Raw genomic sequence first — 16,424 nt, 5'->3', positions numbered from 1 at the left:
CTGAATTCTAACTTTCGGCCTCCAGATGCTTCTGCGGGTCCACTTACACATAGATTTTCTTTCTGTGCCACCCTCAAAATGGTAAGACCAACCCCTGCTCTTCCTCCCCCTCCGCCTGTTCAACATGAAGATGACGAGAATAGTGGCCTTGATGATAATCCACTTCTGCTTAATGAAGGGTAAATGTATTTCCTATTCCTTATGATTTTCTTAATATTTTCTTCAACCTACTTTATTGTAAGAACACAGTACATAATACATATTACATACAAAATATATGTGAATCAACTGTTTATGTTATCAGTAAGGCTTTGGTCAACGGTAGGCTATTAGTAAGTAAATTCTGGAAGAGTCCAAAGTTACATATGGGTTTTCAACTGCACAGGAGGTTGGTGGCCCTAAATCTCATGTTGTTCAAGAGTCACCTGTATATCAAAATGAATGTTTCGCGCCAGAGAGACCTTTAAGATATGTTGGATCCAAGGAGATTAAATAGTCTTAATATGCTAATGAACTCAACAAAATATGCAAATGAGCTTAGCAGATCACCAAAAGGCATGGAGCGTTTGCAGTGTTTCTCAAATCTATTCAGGGCAAATAGTCTTTCTGGACCAAGGAGCACATGTCTCTGGACCAAGGAGAAATGTTGAGCTTGTCCAATCATTTTTCTCTACAAATGGAGAAACCGAGGCCCAGAAAAAGGATGAGACTTGCCTAAAGCTAACCTGTGCCAAAGTCAGGACCTGAGCTCCGCCCAGGGGGGAGGGGTCAGGAACCTGGCGGTAGAGCTGCCCTCCCCGTCACCACTCCCTGTGTAGGGAAGGGGTTGGTGTCTGTCTCCTTTCATGACCCTAGCCCTGGTGCTTTTTAGTAGGTCAGAAGTGTCTGTGAAATGTGGGCTGGGGCACTGTCTGCCCAGGGAAGGGAATGGAGGAGCCAGGGCGGGAGACTGGGCCAGGCGCTGTTCCCTGGAGTGAGCTTTGTGGCTGCCCTGCTGACCACGGCCTGGGGACAGACAGGATTGTCAGGAACAGCCCTGAGAGCTTGCCACCTTTGCTTGAGACCTCTTCTGTGGCTCCTGCCTGTCCCGGGGTCCCTGGACTGCTGGCCTCCCCACCTCCTACTGCAGCACAAGAGGTCCCTTCAGGATGACCCCTTTCCAAAGCCACCTGGTAAACTGCAGGGAGAGGAGAGAGGGCAGGCTGGTTGGGCCTGACACTCCCGTGGGGAGGAGGAGCCGCCGCATCCCTCCTGACCTCATCAGGATGGGCCTGGGCTGGCCAGAGGAGGACCACGCTGGCTGGAGATGCATTGTCCTCCTGCCCCGTGACTTCGGCACCAAGGATTCAGTAACTGCGTGTTCTGTTCTCAGCCACCATTCACGGCCACACGGCAGCCACCATGAAGCTTAGGGAACACCTGGACTGAAGATGGCACTGACGCTGGGGCCATTCCTTGAAGCTCAATTCCTCTGTCGGGGCAGTGGGGCGTGTCTAGTATGAGCACAGACTGGAGATTCAGGCAGATGCGGCCTCACCTCGGGCTGCACAACTTCATCAGTTGCACACGTTATTTTGCCTCTCTGGGCATCAGCGTTCTTTTCCTTTGTCTTTTTTATTCCATTTATTAAAGTTCAAAAACTGGCACAACTATGGTGTTAGAAGTCAGTAGTAGTTTCTGGAAAGGGTCAGAAAGAGGCTTTTGGTTGCTGATAATGTTTTTTGTTTTTCTTTTTTTGAGATGCAGTCTTGCTCTGTCGCCCAGGCTGGAGTGCAGTAGCGTGATGTTGGCTCACTGCAGCCTCCGCCTCCCAGGTTCAAGTGATTCTCCTGCCTCTGCCTCCCAAGTAGGTGGAATTACAGGTGCCCACTACCACGCCCGGCTAATTTTTGTATTTTTAGTAGAGACAGCCCTCGCCATATTGGCCAGGCTGTTCTTGAATTCCTGACCTCAAGTGATCCACCCACCTCAGCCTCCCAAAGTGCTGGGATTACAGGTGTGAGCCACTGCGCCTGGCCCGGTTGCTGATAATGTTTTAATTCTACTTTCTAGTTCTGGATGCTGTTAAATGGGCACACTTTCTGAGAAATATCAAGATGAACATTTATAATTTATGCATTTTTCTGTGTATGCTATAATTAAATGAAAGATTTACTTTAAGAAGATGGTGACCCTGAAAAATAAGTTATTCCTAATTTGTGCAATGATGATAAAATCACAGAAAAGTAAACAGATTTTAAAAAATAGCATTTAAAAGCAGAATCTTTTCACACTGGAAGCAGTTTTTCTAATGCAATCTGTTTCTTTTTTTTTTTTTCTTTTCTGAGATGGAGTCTCACTGTGTCACCCAGGCTGGATTGCAGTGGTGCGATCTCGTTCAGCTCATTGCAACCTCCGCCTCCCGGATTCAAGCGATTCTCCTGTCTCAGCCTCCCAAGTAGCTGTGTTTTTAGTAGAGATGGGGGTTTCACCATGTTGGTCAGGCTGGTCTTGAACTCCTGATCTCAGGTAGTTCACCCTGAGATACACCCGCCTTGGCCTCCCAAAGTGCTGTGATTACAGGCATGAGCCACTGTGCCTGGCCATAATGCAATCTATTTCTATTATGCAAGACTTTTAATAAAAACCATTGCATATATTGATTGCACAGTCTAAGAGACATGGGCAGCAGTGTTCTTACTTGTAAAATAGAGACAGTAAAAATATCTGCCTCATAAGATTAGAGGACAGCATGCATATATAGTGCTTTCCACAGTGCCTGGTACACCGTAAACACTCAATAAATAATGCCATTGTCACCATCATTGCCATCATCAGGCCTCTACTGGCATCCCTGGTGGGCTGTGTGGGCTCCTGGACTCAACCTGCTTTGGCAGAGAAGGAAGCATGGCTCAAGGACAATAACCCTGGAGACTGGATTTCTTCAATCCAATCCCTTCTTGGCAGTTGCCTGGTGATTCTATTCACCTACAGTGCTATGGGCCGGCACAGGGCCCCACCTGAAGAGTAGTGGAGGCTCTTTCTTTCCTGGTTACTCAAACAGTGGAGGGGACAGGACAACTGGGAGTGGGCTGGGTCCCCAGTGATGGGGTGCAGAGGGTAGGGGAAGAGGCCACTACTTACTGCATAACTCAACAGGCCCTTGCGCTGTATCCTCTTTCTCCCCACTATTGTGGATGCCTCCATGGCAAGAAACTGCTAGATGGGCTAGACTTCCCAAATCCAAATCAAGATTCTCTTTTTGTTACTATTACTTTATTGAATTAATTAATTTTTAAATACCACCAGGTGTGCCAGGGTGGTCTCCCATCCAAGTACTAACCATGTCCGACTCTGCTTAGCTTCCAAGACCAGACAAGATAGGCACGTTCAAGCTGGTATGGCCATAGACCCAAGTCTAGATTCTTGCACTGAAAAGCATGTGGGTGCTTATGAGAATGACAGGGCAGAAAATGGAAAATCTTCCCAGAAAGCTCTGGACCTGTGGTTGCTGCCCAGTGCTAAGCTCTCAGGAAATAATACTACCACTACATTAGTGTGTTATTTTACAGTTATAAAGCGTTTACATTATCCATCAACTCATTTAATTATCACAACCAACCTATGAAATAGGTGTTTGACACCATTTGACGGATGAAGAAACTGAGGTTTAGAGCATGCATGTGGCTTGTCTACTGCTATTCAGTAGTGAAATCAGTTCTCAATCCAGATCCTCCAACTCCAAGAAGAGTATACCACAACCATTTTTTAGGAGTGAATGGAAGATATATGAAATACACAGCACTACAATATGTCCACTAGCATTCTTGGATTTAAATTTAATTTTTCAATTGTTGTGAATATACATAACCTAAAATTGACCATTTTAACTGTTTTATTTTTCTTTCTTTTTTTCTTTTTTCTTTTTTTTGAGACGGAGTCTCACTCTGTCACCTAGGCTAGGGTGCGGTGGTACAAACTCAGCTTACTGCAACCTCCATCTTCTGGGTTCAAGCAATTATCCTGCCTCAGCCTCCTGAGTAGCTGGGACTATAGGCATGTGTCACCATGCCCGGCTAATTTTTTGTATTTTTAGTAGAGACGGGATTTCACCGTGTTAGACAGGATGGTCTCGATCTCCTGACCTCATGATCCACCTGCCTTGGCCTCCCAAAATGCTGGGATTACAGGTGTGAGCCACCGCACCCAGCCCATTTTAACTATTTTTAAGTGTATAGTTCTTTGGCGTTAAGAACATCCACATTATTTTGCAGCCATCACTACCATCCATCTCCAGAACTTTCTCATCATCCCAAACTAGAACTCCATATCCATTAAACATTAACTCCACACTCCCCCTCCTCCTGGCCTTTGGCAATCCCCATTCTACTTCCTGTCTCTATGAATTTGACTACTCTGGGTTCCTCATAGACGGACTCATACGATATTTATTTTTTTGCATCTAGATTATTTCACATAACATCATATCTTCAAGGTTCCTCCATGTTGTAGCGTGGGGCAGAATTGCCTTCCTTTGTAAGGTTGAATGATATTCCATTGTATGGATAGACCACATTCTGCTTATCCATTCATCCATCCATGCTCACCTGGGTGACTTTGATTTTTGGCTATTGTAAGCAATGCTTCTATGAGCATAGGTGTACAAACACCTGCCCGAGTCTCCACTTTCAGTTCTTTTGGGTGTGTACCCATAGGAACAGTTGTTGAATCATATGCCAATTCCATGGTTGCCTTTTTGAGGAACCACCATATTGGTTTCATCCACTATGTCTTTTCAATTTGTTAAGATACAGTAGTCCCCCCTTAACTGCAGCTCCAGTTTCCTTGGTTTTAGTAACCTGTGGCCAACCATAGTCCAAAAACATTAAGTAGAAATTTCCGGAAATAAATAGTTCATAAGTTTTAGATGTTGCACCGTTTTGAGTGGCATGATGGAATCTGCATCATCCTGCTCCATCCCACATGGAGCGTGGATCACTCCTTCCTTCAGGGGACCCCTGCTCTGAACGCCACCCTCCCGTTGGTCACTTAGGAGCCATCTCCGTTATCAGAAGGACCGTCGAGTTATTACAGCGCTCATGCTCAAGTCACCCTTATTTGACTTAATGACGGCCCCAAAGCGCAACAGTAGTGATGCTGGCAATTTGGATATGCCAAACATCAGCTACCAAGTGCTTCCTTTCAGTGAAAAGGTGAAAGTTCTTGATTTCGTAAGGAAAGAAAGAAAATCATATGCTGAGGTTTCTAAGAACTACGTAAGAACAAATCTTCTATCTGTGAAACTGTGAAGGGAGAAAAATAAATTTGTGAGTAGTGGATATAGGGTGTGGTACTATCCCCGGTTTCAGGCACCACCTGGGGGGTGTTGAAATATATTCCTGATGGTGGATTAGAGTGGACTACTATAAACCAATAGCCATATTAAGGAAAAATCTACTCAAACACTAGGATTAGAAATATTTTGTTGTCCTTTTAAAGACATTCTTTTTGGTCACTTGCCTAGGGTTCAGAGGACAAGCACAGGACCATATTTTGTTTTGTTTTGTTTTGTTTTTGAGACGGAGTCTTGCTCTGTTGCCCAGGCTGGAGTGCAATGGTGACATCTCGGCTCACTGCAAGCTCCGCCTCCCGGGTTCACACCATTCTCCTGCCTCAGCCTCCAGAGTAGCAGGGACTATAGGCACCCGCCACCATGCCCAGCTAATTTTTTTTTGTATTTTTAGTAGAGACGGGATTTCACCATGTTAGCCAGGATGGTCTTGATCTCCTGACCTTGTGATCCACCCGCCTCAGCCTCCCAAAGTGCTGGGATTACAGGCGTGAGCCACAGCGCCCGGCCAGGACCACATGCTTTAAAGACTGTCATGGACTCTTGTCCACGCCCTTCTCTTTGTCCACAATGGTCCCCCTACCTGGTCCGCTTAGCAGACTCGGCACCTCATCAATCCTTGCCCCCACTTCTCAAGAATCAGGAAGCTAGAATGATTCATGTGAAAGAGCTTTGGCAGAAGGGACAGGCTCTGCGGCCAGGAAGACCCAAGGTTATTATTGGCTCTGCGCTTTACTGTGTGATGATTGACAAGTTACCTAACCTCTCTGAACTTCAGTTGTGTTAGTGAAATGGGAACAACAGTACCCATGCACCCAAGACTGCCATGGGGATCAAATGAGATGATATGGGCAGAGGGCTCAGTGTGCCATGTCTATGGCTGAGATTATGATCATCAGTCCCTTCCCTGGTCTTCCTGGAAGCATGGGGCTCCTGTCCTGCTGCAGTCACCTCCCGCTTAGCCTCACAGGAAGGCCGGCTCCTTAGCGCGCAGGGATTTGGGTTCACTCTGGGCTTGCTGGAGAATGGGGCAGAACAGGAGCCAGCCAGCGGAAGGCTCAAAGAGGCAGCTTTCAGTGCAACAGCAGGAAGAACTTTCCAGAAGCACCGGCTGCTCACTGGCAGAGTAGGTCTCCTCTCCAGAAGTGAGGAGGAGTTCCCCATCAGTCTGACAGCTGGGGGCCTCAGATGCCCAGACACCGGAGAGACGGGATTCCTGGATGTGTGTCAGATGGGGGTTGGATCCGGAGACTTCTGGGGCTCCTCTCAACTCTCAGAATCTGTGGGGATTTCCATGGAGCTGACAGTCCCTGTAGCCACAACTGGGGCACTGCCAGTGCATCTTGGCCAAGCCCTTCAGCTGACTCGAGCTTGGTGAGGGAAGCCCTGACTTGGGGTCCTCGTCATCCTCATGGTCATCGTCCCCCGGAGATGAAAGCAACTGGGCAGTCCCACCGTCTCAGGGACACAGTGCCATTCCCAGCCTGAGATGCGGCTACTCCATTCTCATACCTTGTCCCCTCTAATGCTGGGGACTCCAAGGCTGACCAGTATGTCCAGCTGATGGGGGAAGAACCTGAGAATTCAGATGTGGGAAAGGGTCCTGAGAGAACGTTTACCATCCGCTCACACACAGGTGGCACATCCAGGCCAGGACACCTTAGCCAAAGGGTACAACTCACCCTGCCAGCTGGGCCTGGGCCACTCACCATCCTGGAGCCTTCCTGCTGGGGCCAGGATCCCAGCCTCTCCTGTGAACAGCTCTGGGTGACCCAGTTAGGAAGTCAGTAGGTGTCAGACCTGGCTCATCCAGGTGTTGCTCCGTCTGCACTCCGCAGCCCCAGCCCACTTGCTGTGGGGGCTCTCCTGGGCTGCCTGCTTCTCAGGCCTTCCTGCACCCCTGGATGGGTGGACAGGTCTACGTGGTCAAAATGAAAAGTTGCGCGGCTGGGTGGGCGCTGACCTGGTTCAAATCCTGACACCGCTCACTCGAAGTGTGGCCTTGGGCAAGTTACCTAATCTCTCCAGACCTCAGTGTCTTCATCTTTCAAATGGCACCTGTGATGCCAGACTGCAGTGACAATTACAGAAGCTGTGTAAAAGGCCAGGCACATGACACACAAGGCCTCCCTCTGTGGGATGGATGGTCTCTTGCGGAAGGCAGGGGAAGGTTTCTATGGCCCCATCTTGATTTCTGGCCTACTTACTGACACTGGGTCACTCAAGGAGTGGTGACCTCGCTCAGTGTTACAAGATGGACTGCTCACACCCTAGTTTACGTGGTGAGGTCCTAACCTCCAGTATGTCAGGACGTACTTGGAAAGAGGGTCTTTATAGAGTTGATTAGGGTCAAATGAGATCATTAGGGCTGGCCTTCAGCCAACAGGACTGCTGTCATCATAAGTAGAGAAAACATGGACACACACAGAGACGCCGAGGCACAGGTGCACAGAGAGAGACCACGAGAGGATGGGAGGAGAAGGCGGCCATCCGCAAGCCAAGGAGAGAGGCTTCAAGAGAAACCAGCCCTGCCAGGACCTTGACCTTGGACTTCCAGCCTCCAGAACTATGAGGAAATGAATGTTTGTTGTTGAACCCACACAGTACGTGGTTCTGTGCGGCAGCCCTGGTGAACTAACACCGCAGGGAGGCGTCTACATAAGGAGAGTTGCCCGTTTGTCCCAAGAAATGCCCTTCTAAGATCTCAATCTACAGCTTCTGTGGAGACGTCCACCATCCATCAATCATGAAGTCTCATTTAAAGACCCTCCAGGTCTCGCCTGAGGGGTGTCAGGTTCTGGTTGGGAAGGAGGGTCCCTGGAGGCCTTTCCCAGGCTGCAGAGGGTGGCACCTTCTCTCTGCTTCGCGGGTCTTGAGAGGCTGGAGGCTCCCCAGTTGAGGGCGGAGTACTTCAGGGCTGCTGGGCAGACCCTAGGCATGGCCATGGTTGTCCCAGCAAGAACTGTTGTGCCAGGAGATTGAAAGAGTCACTGCCTCCTGCCAGCCCAGGCTGCTGTGGGCAGGTGGCTGCTTTCCCGTCCTAGGCTCCCTGGGCAGCATTTCCTTTAGAATCAGGAGTGACCATGGGTGGAATTGCAGATGCCAGGACCATGACGCCTTTCGCCAGGCACTCACCCGGATGTCCTGTGCCTCCACTGACCGGTCGCAAGGCCCACCTCCTGGGATTTGGGGGCCTGGCCATATGCAAATGTTCTTCTTGCTTCAGCTGTCTTGATGGAGCGTCTGAGAGAGGCCGTGCCTGCCACGCGTGATGATGATGAAGGGTGGAGTGGCACAGAGGTCAGAGCGGTGGTGGGCTGGGGAGGTCCTGCAGGTGCCAGGTGGCCACAGGTGGGACACCTCCAGGCTCAGCTTTCTGTCAAGGAAAGCCTGAAGCAGGGGAGGTTGTCCCCACCTTCCCTGCCTCCTGTGCAGGCCTCCTGGGTACCCTAAATTTCTGCGGCTCCTCAAGGCCCCCACATCCCTCTCCTCTCCTGAGCCTCCCCAGGGTTAGACAAGGCGGCAAACTATGCCCCCGTCCTGTGGCTTTCTCCCACCAGGACGTCCCAAGCTGGAAGACTCCCGCTCTGTGTCACAGCTGGTGGCTTCACCCTTGGCCCGGGGGAGATGGCTGGATATGGTCTGCCCAGAGATTCCTGGAGGCTGGCCAAGAAGGCACAAGGAAAGGACTCCTTCTTCTGGCCTGGTGTGAGGAGGAGATTGTCCTGGAGAGACGTTTGCCAGGCCAGGGCAAGCCAAAGCTTTTGAAGAAAGGGCCCCTTCCCTCCCTGTGCCAAGGCCTGATTGGGCCGGGAGATATGCTGCACCGGTAGCTGTCCTGGCAGAGCTCTGAATCAGCGCTGTGCAAACATGACCCTCCTTCACGGCGACTGCCAACTTTCTTATCTAGAATGCACACACAACGCAACCATCCTTAGCTCCAGACTAACAACGAGAACGTCCCTGGAGAAGCCACCTTCCAAGACGACTGAAAGCCCAGTGTGGATTTTAGCCGAAACAGACACAGAACCCCCGCCCCTGCCCTGGCTGCCTGCACCCACATTCTGAGATAGGGATAATGCCAAGAGGAGGACAGGGTGGAATGCAAGGTGGGAAAGAGCTGGAATGTGCCAGGGACCGGACCTGCCACGTACACCAGCTCTTTCTGCCCCCGGCCACCTAAGCCCCCTCCTGAGGACAGCAGTTTCCTGCTCTCTCGGTCTGGTAGGCAGCAAGGATGGCTCCCTCGTGTGCCCAGGGCCAAGCATGGGTGTGGGCAGCTGATTAGAGTCCAGGCCAGAGGTGGTCTGCCCTCCCTTCTGCTGGCCCGTGCCTTGAACCCATCTGCAGGATGAAGGGAAGGCAAGAAAGGGCATAGACAGTGAGCGCCCCGATGGCCCACATGCAGCTCCTTCTTGCCCTGAACCATGGCTGCAGAGAGTGGCACCTTCTCTCTGCTTGGCGAGTCTTGGACATGGGTGGACATGGACATGGGACCAGCCCATGTCGCCTCCAGGCATATGGTAGTGAACATTGATTAAGCACTTACTGTGTGCTGTTCACCCTGCTGCGAGTGCTGCAAGTCCGATTCATTTGCGCCTTCCTGTAAGTAGGAACTGTTACTGCCCCCATTTTACAGAGGAGGAAACAGAGGCACAGAGAGGGAAATAATGTTCTCAAGGCTGTGCCATGAAATGACAGCGGTGGGATTTCAACTGAGACCTCTTGACTGCAGAGTTTGCTCTGCTGCCTCTCACATCAGTGGTGTGTGCAGTGTGGAAGGGGCATCACTGGGGCAAGGCATTGGAGCAAGTCACTGGTGCAAGGAGCATCACTGGAGGCCAGCCCTCGCCTCATCTGCGCATTGTGAACTCTTTGTCTCCATGGGCATTGGGAATCGACTCATTTATTGGTTCGTTCATTCGTTTCTTCCTTCAACTCTTATTCTGTGCCATATGCATCGCTCAGCACTTGGGGGTCAGAGGGGACAAAGATGTACAGGGTGCAGACCCCTCTCCCACAGCTCCAGCCTCTCCAGGCCAGGCCTTTCTCACTCTCCAGCTGAGGACTCCAGGGAGGCCCGTGGTCTGAGTGGAGAGGGAAGGGGGATGGCCTGGTGAAGCAGGGCGTGAGAAGGACAGACGAGACAGTCATCACATGAAAGGAGCCAGACTAGGCATGCCTGCAGGGCCCAGAGGGAACGCAGCTGCAGAAATGCAAGTGTGAGGCGTCCAGGCCATGGCCATGGCCTGGAGAGAGAAGCTTAGCCCATGAGGCCCAACGCTGGAGGGGCCAAGATCAGCTCTGGGTGGTGCGATCCAAGGACGGGGAGAGGCTTAGTCAGGAGGGGAGTTTACCCAGGGCTGGAGGGCACAGGAGGGAATGGAGGATAGATAAGTGCTGGTGACTCAGAGCCTATGGTCCAAACCTGCGCAGTGCCACTTGGATGTCACCAGAGAAGATCAAGGTTAGGGCTGGAGTTGGGCAGAACTGGAGCAGAAACAACTGAGCAAAGCTAGGGGAGGAAAGGCTGCGGTTTCCACGAACAGTGCCGCAGGACTGCCGTCCGGGTGGGGCAGGCAGAGGACCTAAAGTTCCAGGTGGACAGTGGAGCCCAGGAGGGTGCCTGAGACCCTTGCAAGTGGGTGTAACATAAAGGCGGACTCCAGTGCACACTTTCAGGGCTTTCTCTATGCTGACTACCTTTCCAGGGCCATAAATGAACTCAACAAGCCTGTGAAGTGGATGCTGTTCTTGTCCCAGATTTACAGATGAGTGACCTGAAGCACAGAGGAGTGGCCAAGGTCCCACAGCTAGGAAATGGCAAAACTGGGGCCCCAGAAACATGTAGGGCTCAGCCTGGGCCTGGAGGTGACGGCAGCGTTTGTCAATGAGGAGGACCCGGGGAAGGAGGTGCTGCTGGAATTCTACCCTCTGCATCTGGGGGACTGTGGGGTTGTTCACGTTCTCATGAGTGTCCCTGTGCAAGGCAGTTAAGAACACAGGTGCTGACAAGGACACCACCTGGGCCAGCCTCCTGGCTCAGGGACAGCAGGCACCATCCGGACCAGCACCGTGGTGAGCAGAGGTGCAGGAGGCCTGGCTCTTGTGGGGCTCTGCACTCTGGGGTGCTCCAGCTGCACTCCGCTGCCTACTCTCTGCACTGCAGCCAGCCTGGCACGGCTTTCAGGAGCCAGCTCTCCTGGTGGGTCAGTCACCCCCTGGGCGGAACTGGGACAGTCTCATTTGCCTCCTGTCTCACTCCTGACTTCTGAAACAAATCTGCAGTTTGCTTTTTTTTTTAAATTACTTCCTGGCCCTGCCTCTGACCCTGCCCCATCTCCTGCAGTGCAGGGTCACTGGGCAGTGCAGGGGCTGAGGAGAAGGGGCCCTGGCACGTGTTTACTGGGCCTCGTTCTTGCTAGGGCTGATCTGAAGCAGGTGACACCTGACTATGCCAGGTTTCTGGATCACATCCTGCTCCCTCGAGTTCCCAGGTCCCTGTGTCTCCTAAAAATAGAGGTGCCACTCACTGGGCACTTCCCAGGCACTGAGCGCCATGTTGTGGGCTTTAAGGCACAGTCTCATTTGATCCTTCTAATAATCCCAGGAGGAGAGTGATCCTGCGTCCCCATTTTTCTAGATGTGTTCACAGAGGCTCAGAGGGATGAGACTTGCCCTGGATCATGCACCCAGTAAGGGGCCAGGTAGGATCTGAATTTTCCCTCTGAACCCCCAGCCTCCTGATGTCTATTTTCAGCCAGTTTAACTTCAGGCATGGGAAGCCCACCTAAGAGCTTGTTTCGAGTCCGTGTTTGTATCAGCCATGCCTCACACTTCTTCAGATGATACGAAGGTGAGAGGAGAAACTTGTAAGCTGGATGGGCCAGGATTAAGGCTGAGAGTATTTCAGGAGGAAGGAAAGGAAGACCAGTCTGAACGAGGTGGCATCCGTGGGGGTGACTGTGAGGGTCTGCAAGTGCATTCGAAATCGCCATTGCACAAGGGCAGGATGGGGAAATGGTTGGGGGCTTTACTGGACTGCCAGCCTGGTGCCAATCTGTGTACCTGATGCTGATAAAGCCAATGCCCTCATCGGCTATTTAAACAGGAGCATCATGACCAGCACAGGGGAGATGGCACATCCCTGACCATCTGATTGCTGTGTTTGAATCCAGATGCCATATGTGAAGACTAATAATACTGACAAACACAACGCTACCTGAATGAGGGCAGCGAGAGACGGGGCAGAGGTTAGTTAGGAGGTGGTGGGGGGCAGGGTCTATGGGAAGGATGTCACATTAAAATAGAAAAACAGATGATGTGGTATGGGTGGTAGTAAACACAGGCATATTTGACTCATTATATACCGCATCTGAAGACTAAACTATGGTAAATAATGAATATATGTTAAATAAAATGGCATATATATGGTTTATGGAAGCTCTAAATAAATGTGTGTAGCAGAAATTTAGCTAGCATTTCAGTAAATATTTGAATTTTTAAAAAGAATAATAAAAGGTACTAGGATGTCTAGTCCAAATGGAAAGATGTACTAGTCGCATTATATGAAGCCCAATAAATATGCTCAGGGCCCACAGCCTGCTGAGAATCTGGAAGACAGATTTGGACAGGGGCAGAAGGCAGCTGCAGGCTAGATAGAAGGAAGAACTTCCTAATGATGAGTGTGGTCATGTAAGAAATGAAGTGCAGGAGGAGGAGGGGCTCCCTGTCCCTTAGGGGGTGCCAGCAGAAGCTGGAAGAGCTTAGCTGGCATCCAGGAGCTCCCTGGAGTCAGGGAGAGGAGTTTTCTGTGCACTCAGTTGGAGAGTCCATGAGACATAGCTGCGCTGTGTTGGTAAGGCATGCTCCAACCAGAAGTGCCGAAAGCTCCGGGGCGCCCTCATCTTGGGTTGGAGTTGGGTTTGCATCATCATGGACTGTTTTCCAAGGGCTTGGCCTGTGAAGGCTCTGGTGGGGACTTGAAAGAGTTTGCTTCCCACCTGCTTGCTTGCGGCTGACATCCCTCTTCCTGGTTGTCAGTGTCTGTTCTGGCCAGGAGCCCCTCCAGAGCTCAGACACCAGGATTGCACTCTGGTACCCACATGTGGCTGTGAGCAGTGGGGAGGCGGGACCCTGAGAGATACCCTGAAGGCTCCTGTCTGTGGGGCTAGGGATGGCAGGAGGGAGATGAGATGTCCTGAGGATCTCTGAGTCCAGCCTGTGAGTGATGCCATGTCTTGCTCTAGCCTTTAGGCTGGGACCACTGGGTGGGAGCGCAGGCTGGCAAGAGAGAATTGGAAGAGAACCTGGCAGCCGAAGAGATTAAAGAAAGGCTGGCCCAGGTGTGCCTAAGGCTGGGCGCACTGGATGCCTTCAGAGGTGCCGTGGGACATTCTGTGTGTCTGAAAAAGCACTCGCAGTTTGGTAAATCGATTGCAGAATGCAAGATTTGAAAGTAGTGGACCAATCAAGAGAGGGGGGTGGAAATGGTACTGGCCCTGGTGATGGTCAGAAGTGGTGAGATTAGAGAAGGACATTGACATGCTGCCAGCAGTACTGAGTGATGAGTTATGGGTGCCTTGAGGATGGCATCTTGTGCATGAGAGACATAGCATCGTGCAGCCTGTGTGATTGGCAGCTACTGAGATTGTGACCAGAAAGCCAGGGAAGACCTCTAATGTGCCTCACTTTAAAAAAATCTTATTATACTTTTTTTGGAAAATAATTTCAAAGCAAAATAAATTACATGAAAAGTGGCAACAATAGTAGAAAGAAACTCTTCCCAGTCCACTTAAAAGAAGTGCCCCACCCGACACAGCCCACCAAAGCATCCTTTCACGTATATCTTCTAAAGCAAGAGCGTTCATCATCACGACCATCCGATCCAGACCCTCACCCTGAACGTGTCACTACCGCCAGGTCCCCAGACCTCACTCTGCTTTCCACAGTTCTCCCAATAACCTCATTCATAGCAAAAAGAGCCAGACAGGCCACAGGTCACGTTTGAACACATCCCTTCGCCTCTTTCAGTTTGGAAAGGTTTATCAGTCTTTCCTTGGCTCTTATGGCCTTTGAGTGTTTGGATCTGGCAGGAGAGCTACTTTGAGCAATGCTCCTAATGTGTTGTTTTCTCTTGATTAGATCTGGGCTGTGAGTCTTTGTTGGAACCATAATGGGAGGATGCTGGTTTCTCGCTGCATCTGACCAGGCACACGGGATTCTCTGTGTGGCCTCTTACTGACAATGTCCACTTGGATCACTTGACTAAGGAGGCAGCTGTCAGCTTCTTCCCTGTAAGAGTATTCCTTTCTCTTTGTCACTAGGAAGGATGTTGTGGGAGAGGTTCTTAGAAAGCATGGAAGTATCCCATTTCTCATCAAGCATCCGCCCACTACTTTCAGCACCCAGGGATGGTTCTCAGTGAAATGAAGCACCACTGTGAGGGCAGCCACAGAGAGCCTGCCTCATGTATTTGCCTAATGAATGAATCTGCACTTCATTGCCCAAGAGGTGGGTGGAGTGACCACAGCTCCCTATGCCACCAGGTCCTTTTCTCATGCAAGCCCAGCACAGGGCCAGGGTGGGAGCAATGCTGCCTCTGTGCACCCGACTGACTGCATCCTCCATCTTTGCATGAGCGAGCTCTAGGACTCCCCTGGGACTTGCAGCAAAGCCAGATCTCCTACCAGGAACAACATGCAGCCCTTCAGGGTCCATGAAGGGTTTTAAGTCGGGGAAGGTGACACATTTGATTTACGTTAAACCAAACCAAAACAAAAGCAAACACCCTGGCTGTTGTGCCAACAGCTTGGAGTGGTTCAGATTTACAGTCAGGCAGGCCAATGAAGACTCAGAGAGGATGTTTGGGAAGCCTGGGTAGAGACCATATTTTCAAGCGTGTGAGGAGGCCCAATGCCAGGGAAAGGCAGGAAGGGGCCCTGGCTCCTCCCAGGCTGTGAATGGCAGGCGAATCCTACGTGCACCCACCCATCCCACCAGCCTCTGCTGACTCCTGCCCTGGACGCCCCTTACCTTTGGTTTCCCAAAGCAGCTCTTCTGTGAACTTGACCACCTGGGCCACCTCCACCCATGGGAAGCCTTTGCCCACTGCAAAGATGATGCTGTCATAGAGGGTGTCCAGCAGGATGCTCCTCCGGGAGTCTCTCTGTTCGTCAAACTCCTCCCAGTTAAGAAGCCTCCGCAGGCGCTCCCGACCTTGTGGTCTCTGCAGAGCATGACATGGGAATTGCAGGGTATGATAGAGGGTTTGCAGGGCATGATAAGGGGGCAGCAGGGTGTGATATGGGGGTTGGAGGGCATGATATGGGGGCTGCAGGGTGTGACATGGGGGCTGCGTGGCATGATATGGGGTTTGCAGGGCATGATATGGGGATTGCAGGGTATGATATGGGGGCTGCAGGGCAAGAAATGAGGTTTGCAGGGCATGATATGGGGGCAGCAGGGTGTGATATGGGGTTGGCAGGGCATGATATGGGGGCAGCAGGGTGTGATATGGGGGCTGCAGGGCATGATATGGGGGTTGCAGGTATGATATGGGGGCTGAGGGGCGTGATATGGGGGTTGCAGGGTATGATATGGGGACTGCAGGGTACAATATGGGGTTTCAGGGTATGATATGGGGTTGCAGGGTATGATATGAGGGTTGGAGGGTATGATATGGGGGTTTCGGGGTATCATATGGGGGTTGGAAGGTTTGATATGGGGGTTGGAGGGTTTGATATAGGGGCTGCAGGGTATGATATGGGGGCTGTGGGGTAAGATATGGGGGTTGTGGGGTACAACATGGGAGTTGTGGGGTATGATACAGGGGTTGCAGGGTATGATATGGGGGTTGCGGGGTATGATATCGGAGTTGTGAGGTATGATGTGGGGGTTATGGGGTATGATATGGGGATTGTGGGGTATGATATGGGGGTTGTGGGGTATGATATGGGAGTTGTGGGTTATGATATGGAGGTTGCAGGGTATGATATGGATTTCAGGGTATGATATGGGAGTTGCAGGGTATGATATGGGGTTTCAGGGTATGATATTGAGGTTGCAGGGTATGATATGGGGTTTCAGGGTATGA

At 51.1% G+C, this 16,424-nt stretch overlaps 1 protein-coding gene across 1 annotated transcript in view; it reads right to left on the bottom strand.

The window, feature by feature from the left end:
- The window catches only part of LOC105512380 (chromosome unknown open reading frame, human C8orf74), a 28,515-nt gene that overhangs the window by 10,364 nt on the left and 1,727 nt on the right, over positions 1 to 16,424 (bottom strand). Inside the window, exon 2 of the mRNA XM_011942817.1 lies at positions 15,365 to 15,557. Coding sequence (XP_011798207.1) covers positions 15,365 to 15,557 — 193 coding nt within the window. The remainder of the gene's footprint in view (positions 1 to 15,364; positions 15,558 to 16,424) is intronic.

This window comes from Colobus angolensis, unplaced genomic scaffold, assembly GCF_000951035.1.
Source record: "Colobus angolensis palliatus isolate OR3802 unplaced genomic scaffold, Cang.pa_1.0 Scaffold210, whole genome shotgun sequence".
NCBI classification, from domain to species: Eukaryota; Metazoa; Chordata; class Mammalia; order Primates; family Cercopithecidae; genus Colobus; species Colobus angolensis.
This window is presented reverse-complemented; position numbering and strand designations above follow the sequence as displayed.